The following is a 13,529-nucleotide window of genomic DNA, read 5'->3' on the forward strand; positions in this document are numbered from 1 at the left end:
TGTCTATGTCTCTTGTGTTAAATTCTGGACAGGCAAACAGTTGCTTCTTCTTATGAGAATCCAATATCTTTCAAAACGTGGAGTGGAAATATCAAATGTTGGTTCTCATCAGTCCATTGCAAAGGGTAGACTAAGCCAAATTCATGACATGCACCATCCAAATTTTGCTTTTGCATTGTAACAGACTTACAAGGTTCAAAGCCATGCTCTGGGGGTGGAGGAAATTCTGAATTTGTACTGTCTATTCTAGGCATGAACAGAATTTAAGTTTGCCTCATTCCTGAAACATGAGCCAGCTCTAACTGTCCACTCATTTATTTGCCTTTCTGCTGGCAAACAGATCCAATCCTTTATGCTGGGAACATCTTCCCATTAGGAACTGGATTGAGGCAACCAGCTCAGACACCGACCAAAGGAATGGTGACTGAAAACAATCACTGACCTAATCTGCTTGGAGAAGGATGAACTGGAAACTAAAGGCATCCTCTCAAGCTCTTCAGCCAGCTAGTTCTCAAAAGTAGAGACTTGGTTGCAATATCTGTTCCCAAACATATGGAGCTCTTCACACAAGCAATTTGTGGAGACCAGACTGAGTGGCAAAAAGTTAACTTTCTGAAATATTTCCTTCTCTTAGATTTATTAAGAAATAGCATGTTTCTTGTCAACTTTTCTAAGATCTTTTAAAGACCCAAGGAAGGATACTGTGATACTTGAAAGCATATCTAAATCTCTCCCAGCCATGTAGTTGGTTCAGTAAAAGATACCAACCACAAACTTGTCTCTTGCATATTAAAATCCCAGACCTTTCTTGTGTATAAAACTGATGCAAGTGGTCAGGGTGGAGCAGTGTGGATTGTACCACAGCAGCTCAATGGTACAAGGTGACAACAGAACTGCTGAAACTGTAGAGAAGTACTTCTTAAAAAGAAAAAAAAAAGGGGGGGACAGTCATCCTGATGTCAGATATGCTTCCCCGAACAAATTCTACTCCTTTTCCAGTTTATCTAGACTTATTCACTATCCCTTAGGACATGAAAATATTCTGTGCAATATGCAGACTGCATTCAAGGGCTAAACAAAATTCAGTTGCTCAAAGATCAGTGGTTGGATACAGTGCTGGAATTTGCTTGCAAAGTGGCGTTTTACTTTTTTCTTTTTCCTTCCTCCCCCTTTCTTTAGAAAGAAGATGATGTGTCTAAACTAGGCACTGTAGAATATTACGGGCTGGGGGGATTTCCTGGCTTTCCTCTACAATATTACCCATACTATGGCAAGATCCTCCAGCCAGATTATCGCCAGCCCCTGGTGGCAGTGCAGTTCACTAACCTGACCTTTGACACAGAAGTCCGCATAGAGTGCAAGGCCTACGGTGAGAACATTCACTATAGTGACAAGGACCGTTTCCAGGGACGCTTCGATGTTAAATTTGACATAAAGAGCAGCTGATCATAAGCACCATTTTTTCTTTCCCATCCTCCTAGCCATTTAAAAGTTTAAAATAAACAAAACAAAAAAAACCTACTAGTCTTGAACAAACTGTCATACGTATGGGACCTACACGTAATCTATATGCTTTACACTAGCTTTCTGCATTTACTAGGTTAGAATGTAAACTTAAAGTGTAGCAATAGCGACAGGAATATTTAAATATTTATTCTACTGTAAATGACAAAAGAAAACAATTGAGCCTTGGGACATGCCCATTTTTACTGTAAATTATGATTCCATAACTGACTTGTAGTAAGCAGTGTTTCTGGCCCCTAAGTATTGCTGCCTAGTGTATTTTATTTAGTGTACAGTACTATAGGTGCATACTCTGGTCACTTTTTTTTCCAAGCCATGTATTGTATTTGTTTTCTACTTTCTGTGAGCAAAAATGTTGGTGTCCAAGGTGTAAATACTCCATGGGACTAGAACTGGCATGATACTCTAATTTTTTTCCCCCCTCTTAAACATAAAGGCCCACCTGTGAGACTATTTAACAGCACTCCATAGAGCCTTCTTATTTTCCTGTAGTGTTAGGGTATTCTTATTTGGAGGGGTGGCAGGGAAAACTAACTTAAGTAAAGCTAAAAGAAAACTAGGTGATTGTGTACTGTGCTTTGTAGCGAATGCTGTCTCTTTCCACCTTTCCCCTCATCTTCCAGTATGTTGTGTGTGAGACCTGGGTCAGGCTATCACTCATCAGTGGTAGGAAAAAACTATTTTGGTTTTGTGTGTATTTTCTCTCTCTCTCTCCTTTCTTTCTCTCTCTCTCCCCCCACTCCTTTCCCCCCTCCCCCCGAGGCATCACACAGTGTGGTGCTAATGTCTTTATTGAATGTTTTAACCATTTTCATGGTGGAAGAATTTTATATTTATGCAGTTGTACAATTTTATTTTTTCTGCAAGAAAGTGTAATGTATGAAATAAACCAAAGTCACATGTGTGAAAATAAATCTTTATTTTAAACTTTATAAAAGCAATGCAGTACCCCATAGAATGGTGTTAAATGTTGTCTAAAGTGCAAGCCTCTATGTTCTAACATTATGTAATAATAGCCAGGAGTACAGTGCTCTTGTTGATCTTGTATTTCAGTCAGGTTAAAACATTGGAGAAATAAATGAATGAACACACACACACACACACACCTCTTTGTGGCTTTTTTTCCTCTTCGGGAAATGAAACCATAGCTGTTTGTCCATGTTCTACTGTTTTATTTTAATTGTCAAGAATCTTGAAAAAATACTGAACCTGTTTAAAAAGAAAATTTTGGTCAGTTAAGTTTGCTAAGGCTGTGCTTAGAAAAGATTAGATGGTGCTATTCTTTGTCTAGATAAAATGTACAGTCAAGAATATTCCCTTGGATCCCAGGATGTTCACTAGATTCTGAAAATTTGGCTGTATCTAGTCATCTTGAAAGCTTGCGTAGTTGAATAAAGCACAAGTCATCCTTGTTCACCCTATAAAAGCTGTGTTTACTACTTTCAAAGGCTGCACACAGTGCCATACCAAGCATAACGAAGGACTCAAAAGTTACTCAAAAGTGTTACCCTGTTACTCAAAAGTGAACTTGCCTTTTTTTTTTTTTTTTTTAAGTAGGGAATGGCAATAAAGTGAATTTGAAAGCTTTTAGCTCCATTACTCTCAACAGGGCATAGAACCAACTTTGCTTTTCCTAAAGTAATGGATACATCACTGACTTTTACTTTGGGTACTACTGCTGACTTACCTGTTGCGTACTAATCTAAAGCAGCAACTCAGTGGTGGTATTTAATGAGATGGTATTTTTCGTTTTTTGTCACTGTGCATGCCATGCAATATGAGATCTGCTACTATGTCAAAGCCCAAACTTCTCAAATCCCTGATGGAAACAAATAACGTTTTAAAAAATAAGGCCAAATTGTCATCCACTAGAAGTCAGACATCACCACCTGCTCTGGAGCCTTTACTAGAAAGTGTGGCATGGACATCAATTCAAATGCTTATTACTCATTGTTACTTCGGACTTGAAGCTCTAAAAGCAGTCCACTTGTGGTTCACAAGAACATGGACATCGTTATTTTCATCTCTGAAACAGTGTTTCTGTTAATTAGGCTACTTCCATCTTTGACACCTTGGAGTTGGAACTGAGCACTCCCGAAAAGGGGAAGGAGGGCCGGGGTACAGGGAGGCAGAGAGAATCTGGGAAGGAGACAAGATCTCACAACCTGATTCAAAAGGATTAGAACAGAGCGAAAAGTACCTTTGCAAAGCCAAGAAGTATGGTCCAGATTTCTTATTCAGCCCATCACCCCAGAATCTGATGCTCAAAGTAAATCAGTGATGCAATGAAACAGCATTTGTTTCTAACAAGAGAGTACTGGGACTGTCTATTTTAAAGGAACTAAAACATACCTCTTTGAAGCTGGCCTGTTAATGGCCAGCTGTCACCCATTAGACTAATGCTGCTGCTTAGACAGCATAACTCTCACTAAAAGCATGCTTGCTGGAACTGCTGGAGAGGCAGGACCATTTGCTGGGTACCAGACATCTCAATCTCCGGTAAGAAGATTCTAGCCATGCCTAAGCAAAGCAGGACATGTGGCTGGAACCTCGCCCCTACCTTGTCGCATGTTCAGGGTGCACACTGTAGTGGCACACTAAGAGTCCAGTCACAAGCTCTATTGTCTTGGATCCTGTACCACACAGGGACAGTCCCTGCCCTGGCCAGCAGTATGCTACTGGAACAGATCCCAAGCAGGCGCTGACTAAACAATTCAACAGAGAAAACGCCTGCACTGTGAAGAAGACCTGATTGCAATGTGGCCAAGGATATGTACACACTTATAACATGTTTCCAATGAGACACAGAAGATGAAATGCTGGTCTTTTTGAGATGAAGAAGTTTTGCTATTGGCCTCAAAAGCTGCATTCACATGTGCGTGGATGCTTGATTCCCTGGGGAGAATTAGCAGTGGCACACCTTGTTCCACCACTAGTTGTCCCTGGGGAACACCTGTGCCATGTTCCCTCTGGCAGGTAGTAGAGGCTGGGGACAATATTGCACTGCCCCCAGCAGCCTGACCTGGGGTCCTGGGGATCCTCCTGGGGCTGCAGCAGTGGCAATCCTGCCGCGTGGAGCCTGGCTGGCAGCTGGGGCCCAGTTTTGAGTGGCGCACACTGCTCCCATGTGGCCCGCTCTGCTTTTTTTCTGTGGGTTTTTCTGCCCCCTGGATAGCCAGGGCTCAACCCCCCACCTTGCAGCACAGATAGCAGTTAAATGTGTGGTATGTGGCACGACATACCACAGAGCCACACTTGTCTGGACGCAGCCAATAGGGTTACACTCTGTCATGAGTAGGGTCTACAGCTCAATGCTTTCCCTTTCTCACTCAAATTATGATTTTATTTGCATAGAAAATGAAGATACTAAATTATACACGAGAGTCTTCAGAGTATTCTGTAATGCATTCTACACCAAACAGCTACCAATGAATGCCAATCTAAATTGATAGTGCAGGTCAAACCACTGTGTTTCAGGCCAGGGATGCTAATTTTCAATCCTGAGCATAGTGACTGAGACAGAATCCCATTACAGAAATATTACCCCTGGAGTTCTGTAAACACAGCCTACATGGTCCCAGTTCTGTACTCAGGAACTCTAGCCTCAGTGATCTCAGAAGAACTAGGACAATTCAACCTTCTGGTTAATACAATTAGAAATCCTCCAACATTCTATTTGTGATCCCACAACTGTCAAAGCATGGAGCACTTCCTCTACCCCCAGACTCCTAGAGGATCAGAAGCTACGTGCAAAAACAAGACATCCAGGCCCCAACATGACTACAACCAGGGATGATACAAAGGAGACTGACCTGGGCAAACACTGCCAGAATTAAAGGGCTATGAGAAATACGAGTCTTCCCATTAAAAATGGCTGCTGGGGGGTGCAAAAAGATAACGGAGAGATAACGGAGAGGCTGACACTAGGGGAACCTGCTATCGGACAAGCAGAGCAAAGAGATATATGATAATACCTCAAATGCTTCAAAGACGTTTTATTCTGAAGGGATGCTGGATACTTACATTATATAACCTCTTTGGGACAGGACCTCTGTTCTGTGCTTGTACACTATCTAGCACAAGAGGGTCTGGTCCACAGCAGCAACTCCTAGACATTACCACTGCAGCACTGGTTGCACTTTTCTCAAATCCCCAAGACATGCATCTTTTTAAATCATTGGCAGCAGCATCCTGCTGATTAAGAATTTTAATTTCATTGTTACTTATGGAGGAGCCTGTCTGCCACCATCTTTGCTTGGGTGGTTTTGGTTGTATAGGGAGTGACTTTATAAAACCTGTTCTGCTCCAGAGGGCTGCTCCTTCCTTGCTGCTTAAATAATACATTATATGCTGCTTATTTGAACACTATGTTCTTTCTGCCAGATTGAATCAAGGTAGTTAAGTGTAATTTTATCCATTAAAGTGAATTTTATCTCTGTTCTTGTCAATACTAGCATCTGGATTCCACAGTGACAGGCACGTTAAAACATATCCAGAACACAGATACCTTTAAAGATTATAGCTAAGTGGCGTGTGTTAGCATACATGCTTCTGTGTAAACATCAGTGAGGTTTTACCGGGTCAGTGATTACAATGAGCTCTAACATGCCAAGCTGTGGGGTTTTATATCCAACTCTGCCCTGACCTTTCAGTCTGTCAGAGTCCACAGATGGAAGCCAGTGTCGGTCACAGACCTACAATGATGGACAGACTAAAAGGATCTGTGCAGAAAAGGTAACATGGTGTGGAATCCATTCCTTTGGTGTAAATAATTCTAAGCATCACCTATCTCTTTTGAGTCTGCATTTCAGACATCGTTAATGGTCAACGATAAAATGAAAGGGACTTCACGTTAGTCTGCCACTGAAACGCCCCGGCCACTCGCTCTAACCTCTCTAGGCCTCAGAACCTCAATCTATGACACAGATATACTTCACTCACGTTTGTACAGTGCTTTGAAATAAACTGATGAATGCCCCACTACTGGCAATAGTAAAGAGGGTTAATTACATTTGTCCTAGCCCTTAAAAGTCTCCAGCTCAGTGTGACCAGTATTCTCTCCACTCGCATGGCTTCTCTGGATAAGGAGCTCTCTCTCAGTTTCTGCTCACCCATGGCCTGAAAAATATCTGCCTTTTACATTAGCTCTTACTGGATTGTTTAAAAACCCATACAGAACGTGCTGACAAGCATCTCAAAGGTCAGAACAAGCACAATGAGTACTGTAGAACCTATGAAACTATGTGCCATTATGCTCTTTCCAGATACAATTATATGGGTCACCTGCCACCATACTCACAGTAAAACTTGTTAACAATTTACACATATATGGGACTGAAGAATGGAACCTCTGTTCCAAGAACTTGATTTTCAGTAGTGTTGTGTTGCTGAGTAAGACATTAAAATGACAACTGTAGCTACAGCTAATCAGAAGCAAACAGTATCACTCACCTCCCCCAGTTGAAATTATATATTTAAAAGCTAGCACTCAGGAAAGATGGTGAACTGATAACTGTGAGCGAGGCCAATGCTTTCAAACTACCTAGTGACTTTCAGTGCCTCAGTTGTAGGTGCCCAAGTAGACATGCCTCAGAGGGACCGGGTGCTCAGGAAGTTAAGCCCATGCCTTTCGTGAAGACAGACATTTTAAGATACTTCTTGAGCATCTAAAAGAGAAGGACCTGGGATTTCTCACCACTTTGGAAGCCAGCCAAAAATTATCTCCCTATCCACCATCCAAAGACACCAGAAAAATAAGCTTTCCCAACACACAGCTTCCAGTGGCCCTCAGACTGGAACTGGAAAGCATCTTAGTTTCCAGGACAGTGACACTTGGTCCTGACTAGCTCAGTGTGGACAGGCAGTGTTAACCAAAGACCTACAACAGAACACCCCTACAGCAACACACTGTAGTTTAAAGAAAGAAGAATGACAGAGCACTGATAACGTAGGCCCTAGGGAGTACAGTACAGTACACTGCAATAGTCCACTCAGACCTTTGGTCCCCCTGGCTGACAAAAGAGGGCCAAAGGTAGTGACGGTTTAGCTCTAGACAATTATCCACTAGGAACTAGATTGAGGCGTGCAAGCCAAACTCATTTCACAAAGAACCTGTTCAATGGCCTTTGTCAAGCTTGCTACTGCTCTTGGCTAGATTTGAAGCAGAAGATGAAATTAAAGTTGTCACAACCCAAAGTTGTGGTTTTCTTGTTTGTGTGTGCTTCGGCATCGCTAAATCATGTTCCTGCCAAATTGCAGCTCTTTTGCACGGTGGAGTGTTCTGTTGCAATTAAGAACCCGCGTGCAGGAGTTTTTCCCGCCAGTTCTGTAGCCTTCTTTGCATCGTGCATTTCTTTTGCATTATAGTGATGCACGGTACAAAGGAGATCCTGCCATTTGTATTTAGATTCGTGCCACATTATTGGCTGGTTCTAAATGTAGGCATACGTGGCGGCTAGCTATTGGCTTGCTAGCCGTACAAAAGGCTTGGGTGGTTGCCACCCAAGTTGGAGAGAGAGAAAGCACGTGGAGTTTGGGAAAGGAGCGTGAGGATTTCTAAGCGCTGCTGATCCCTACGAACCCAGCTTTTTCCTTAAGAGGGCAACAGAGGTTTAATTTGTCGAACCCTCGGAGCCTTAACAACTCCGGGGGACATAACCTCTAGCTTCTCCCCGTCGCCGATCGCAGTCCAGACATATCCCTATCCTAAGGACCTAATTGTCGAACCCACGGAGTCTTAACAGCTCCGGGGGACCTGGGAACCGAGTAACCCACGGAGATACAGCTGCTCCGTGAGAACGAATTATTGAACCCGCGGAGCCTAAACCACTCCGGGGTCAAGGAACCGAGTCTATTAGAGTCCTCCACCGAGAACTCAAGCGGAGCCGTGCCTGGAAAGCTGACCAGCCTACACCGCGACCACCTTGGGTGTAAGTAAATAATCTTTTCAATCAACCATTATGCCTCCGTGACTGATTCTAGCTCGAGCGTACCATACCGCGCCCCGGTTTTCTCCGGCCCCGCGTGCCCGGGCTGCTGGCCACAGCCTGTGTGCACAAAGACGGGCCCAGCTCGCCCCCGGCTCGCACATGGCGACCCAGATGGGATTGGGAGAGAACTCACACATGGCGACCCAGGCGGGATCAGGAGAGGGCCCGCACAAAAGTAAGTAAGAAAGTAATCTCTTTACTAATCCCAGCAACCATTCCACCAGGGTAAACTGCTTTGCAAGTGCAGGTAAGTCTTCTCTGCTCCCTGCTCTCTGTATAACATGGATGAATAACTGTGACCCTCTGGCTTCAACCAAACTAATCAGCTCACCTGGGAGAGACTTATATTTATTTATTCAGATTGATATCCTGCCCTATCCGAAAGGCTCAGAGCAGCTTAGTTCCCCAGACAGTCACTAGCAGTGAACTGATTAATAAGAACTTAGCTCACTTCCCAGATTCTGGATCTGATTCATCCCATGCGGGGGACGACCTCACAACAACACTAGTGCTAGTGAGGACAATAGTTCCACCTACAAGCTTCCAGATACCTATTTCTAAACTTCCCGCCCTCTAGCAGTTTGGGGAGTTTGCAGAGTTGTGCAGGCAACAATAAAATCCAATACGTCCTGACCAGGTCACTCATGCAGACAATTCTGTGTGGAACAGCATGTGCCCTGAAAGCAGAGAGAGGGCAGGTACATTAAAGAAAGGAAAGCAAGCCCCTCAAGCAAGCTGGCTTTCCAATGACAAGGAAAGGTCTTGTTGATAGAGGCAGAAAGTACTGCAAAGGATTTCAAACTGAAGGCCTGGAGATATTCACAATATGTGATTTGACCAAGCAATGGAAACTTCCCTCACAAAAATGATACAGGCGAGTTTTGTTCTGATGAAAGGGACACAGACTGCTGTGGAGTGATGCTCTCTGCTAAACCCTGACAAGGTATGGCACAGCCTCAGACGAGTGCCTCTACCTCACCAGGATTGTTCTTGTGGGGTGAGAAGACAGTTCATTTAGCATGTTTCTGGGCTTTGCTGATTGTTCCCTTCCCCCATCTGCTACATGTGTCAGGGTGTTTTTAAGCTTCCCTCAGAGACATTGGGTGTTGGCTACAGCCAAAGGCTGGGGACTTTGACTAGGGTGTTCCAATGCTCTTGCTGGGATCAAAATCAGAGGTTCCTGGCTAGATGGTCTTACTCTGCTCAGGGTCAGACCAATCACCATATTTGGGGTCAGAAAGGAATTTTACCTCATGGCCATATTGGTATGAACTGGGTGGGGGGGAGGAGACAGAGGGCATGGGCAACTGGTGCCTCTTGAGTCGGGGGGGGGCATCCTCCTGCGTCCGATATCACTCACCAAAAAGCGGCTGTGCCACTGCTGGAAGTCTTGTGGCCACTTCCAGAAGCAACGTGGCAGCTTTTGCTGGTGGCCGTGCTCCCTGGCTGGTGCTCGCAGCGGGGGCACCGGTGCTCCCACCTGCCTCCCTGTCCATCGCCTAAACAGGGAGCGCAGCCTGACAGGGGATGCACCAGTGCTCTCGGGGGTGCACGTACAGCCCTGTGCACCCCCTATGCATCACCACTGGCAAAGGGGGTTGCCTTCTTCTGTTAGCAGGGGGCATGGCTCTCTACCCTGGGTCTCTTGAACATATATTGACAACATTTCATAGAAGCAGGACATTGGCTGCCATGGTTCCCCTGCTTCACCTGTGGCAGGTTAGGGTGTTAGGTCTATGTTGCGTCAGGGTTGAAGGTAGTCTTATGTAGAGTTTAGATTCTGGTATATATGGGATGGTTTGATAGGGATGATCCTGACTCAGGCAGGGGGTTGGACTAGATGACCTCTGGAGGTCCCTTCCAGCCTGCTTCCCTATTCAGGGTCCCACCCTGCTTAGCCTCTCACTTGACACTGCCAATCCCAGACTGCCAACTTGGTAGGGCATGTCTACACAACCTCTGCACTGCACCTGGGACCACACCAAGAAGCATGCCCCACATTCCAGCAATGAAGCACTGAGAACTGCTACCTCACCTTTCTTCTGGGTCTGTTTGCATGCTGAGCTGGACTGAGCAATCAGGGTGTGCTGCCTGGCAGTGGTCCCAAATGAAGGGCAGGAGCAGTGTAGACAAGCCCCTTCTGTAAGCAGTGGTAGTGGGGGTGGTAGTGGGGGTAGGAAATGTAAACAATTCCTCTTTGGGAATGAGCTGAGACCATTACCCTGGTTCCCAAAAGGGTGGGGGCAATTTTCTATTGTTCCTCACCTGTTGCTTAATTAAAATCATCAGCCAAGAAATGGAAGGCTCCTCAATCCTCTATTAATCAACAGCCAGCTGGTCCTCTGCATGAAGGGAGCCTGCATGCAATTCACCTATGCCATCTCACAGAGTATTTTGATGCCACTCCCTTCTGATTCAGTGATCTAAACCCCCAGGGCAGTGAGCCAAATAACTTTAGCCAATCTATGACACTTAGGCCTCAGCATTCTTCAGGGCTAACTCAATTTCAAACCACAGCTGAAAACTGAAATACTGTGTTGGCCATTAGACCTGCTCAATATGGCAGCACAAATCTGGCTCCACTTTTTGATGGCCGAGAGAGAGTTCTGCCGCAGCTGCTCTTGACTTAGCATAGTGCTACAGCAGCATCCTAGCTTGAAGCACTTAAAACAAAACTCACCCTGCATCTGCACAGTGGCTTCCAATCCAAAGGATATTATAAATATAAACCAATGTGCAAACAAGGAGCTCATCCTACTGACATGAAGCCACTTCTGGGGTGAAACAAAGTAACTATTTAACAGTTTGTAGCATTAACCCACAGCCAACAGGAAGTGAGGAGAAACTATCCCAGATTAAAATGCAGACCCAGTTCAGATATGCAGATAGGATTATGGTCAGGACAACCAGGCGATGCCCTTCCCCTCTTACCAAAGTACCAAGGGACCCATAAGAAATAGAACTGCATAGGATGGTAAGGCAGGAACAATTTGTACTACTCACATGCACCAACAGGCTTTCAATTAACTGCTCAATGCATGGTCAGGATATAATGAACACAATGGAGACCATATTAATCAAAGGAGAGAGAACAGCACTTAACGTGTGGCAGTGCTATGGCATGTTCTGAAAGCACAGGCTCTTTTCAAATACTATGCTCAGTTAGGATCCATCTGTTTCAAAACATACAGGTGAAATTAAAAGGGTCCAAAGCAAGCCAGGGAACGTTATTAAACAAAAAGAAAAACTGCCATAGAACTAAAGATTTAAAAAGATTAAGTCTGGGTCCTAGGGTGTGAACATACCACACAGCCTTAGAATCATAGAAAATGAGAGTTGGAAGGGGCCTCAGGAGGTCATCTAGTCCAACCCCCTGCTCAGAGCAGGGCCCAGCCCCAACTAGATCATCTCAGCCAAAGCTTTGTCTAGCTGGATCTTAAAAACCTACAAGGATAGAGCTTCCACAATGTCTCTGGGTAACCTGTTCCAGTGTTTTACTACCCTCCTAGTAAGACAATTCTTCCTAATATCTAACCTAAACTTCCCTTGCTGGAACTTGAGACCATTGCTCCTTGTCCTGTCATCTGTCACCACTAAGAACAGTCTAGCTCCATCCTCTTTTGAACCCCACTTCAGGTAGTTGAAAGTTGCTGTTAAATCCCCTCTCAGTCTCCTCTTCTCTAGACTACTAAACCCAATTCCCTCAGTCTTTTCTTATAAGTCACGTGGCTTAGCTCCCTCAACATTTGTTTTGCCCTCCCCTGGACCCTCTCCAATTTGTCCACATTTCTTCTGTAGTGCGGGGCCCAAAACTGAACACAGCACTCCAGACGTGGTCTCACCAGTGGTGAACAGAGGGGAATAATCACTTCCCTTGACGTACTGGCAACTCTCCTACCAATGCAGCCCAGTATGCCATTAGCCTTGATAACAAGGGCACACTGTTGGCTCATATTCAGCTTATTCCACTGTAACCCCCAGATCCTTTTCTGCAGAGCTGCTGCCCAGCCAGCATGGGCTGCCCCCAGATTGTCAGCCCCCAGATTGTACTGGTGCCTGGGATTGTTCCCTCCTAAGTACAGGACTTTGCACTTGTCCTTGTTGAGCCTCATGAGATTTCTTTTGGCTCAATCCTCCAATTTGTCTAGGCCATACATCTACTACTCCCCCCAGCTTGGTGTCATTGGCAAACTTGCTGAGGGTGCACTTTATGTCATCTTCCAGGTCGTTGATGATGATATTGAACAAAACTGGCCCCAGGACCAACCCCTGGGGCACTCCACTTGATACCAGTTGCCAACTAGACATCGAGCCATTCATTAGTATTCTCTGAGCCCGATACTCCAGTCAGTTTTCAAACCCCGCAACAGGCTGTTCATTCAGCCTGTACTTCCTTCTCCAGCCTGCAAGAATGTTGTGGGGCACCATATCAAAAGCCTTGCTAAAATCAAAGTACACCACATCCACCGGTCTCCCCACATCCACAGAGCCAGTCACCTCATCATAGAGGGCAATCAGGTTGGTCAGGCATGACTTGCCCCTTGTGAATCCATGCCAAGTCTTCCTAATCACCTTTTTCTCCTCCAAGTGCTTAGAAATGGATTCCTTGAGGACCTGCTCCATGATATTTCCAGGGACTGAGGTGAGACTGACTAATCTGAAGTACCCTGGATCCTCTTTTTTCCCTTTCTTACATATGGGTACTACATTTGCCCATTTCCTATCATCTGGGACCTCTCCCAATTGCCATGAGTTGTCAAAGATTATGGCCAATGGCTCTGCAATCTCATCAGCCAACTCCCTCAGCACCCTAGGGTGTGTCCCGTCTGACCCCATGAACTTGTATATGTCCAACTTTTTTAAATACAGTAAAAGTTCCGTTAACCGACATCTTACAAGTCAGCACGCTCAATTAACCAGCATGCTGGCTTGTAAGAGAAAGTGAAACCGGAAGTGCCTACTATGGCACTTCTGGTTTCTCCAAGCCCCCATAGGCCGGGGCAAAGCAGCCTGAGC

At 45.0% G+C, this 13,529-nt stretch overlaps 2 protein-coding genes across 5 annotated transcripts in view; one reads left to right on the forward strand and one right to left on the reverse strand.

The window, feature by feature from the left end:
- ATP1B1 (ATPase Na+/K+ transporting subunit beta 1) overlaps positions 1 to 2,438 on the forward strand; it is a 22,034-nt gene extending 19,596 nt beyond the window's left edge. Inside the window, exon 7 of the mRNA XM_014522628.2 lies at positions 1,180 to 2,438. Coding sequence (XP_014378114.1) covers positions 1,180 to 1,446 — 267 coding nt within the window. The 3' untranslated portion in view covers positions 1,447 to 2,438. The remainder of the gene's footprint in view (positions 1 to 1,179) is intronic.
- NME7 (NME/NM23 family member 7) overlaps positions 2,427 to 13,529 on the reverse strand; it is a 159,664-nt gene continuing 148,561 nt past the window's right edge. For all 4 annotated transcript variants that reach the window (XM_025210909.1, XM_006029448.2, XM_025210906.1 and 1 more), the window contains one exon: positions 2,427 to 2,733. In XM_025210909.1, coding sequence (XP_025066694.1) covers positions 2,701 to 2,733 — 33 coding nt within the window. In that variant the 3' untranslated portion in view covers positions 2,427 to 2,700. The remainder of the gene's footprint in view (positions 2,734 to 13,529) is intronic.

Source organism: Alligator sinensis, unplaced genomic scaffold (assembly GCF_000455745.1).
Source record: "Alligator sinensis unplaced genomic scaffold, ASM45574v1 scaffold327_1, whole genome shotgun sequence".
In the NCBI taxonomy this organism is placed as follows: domain Eukaryota; kingdom Metazoa; phylum Chordata; order Crocodylia; family Alligatoridae; genus Alligator; species Alligator sinensis.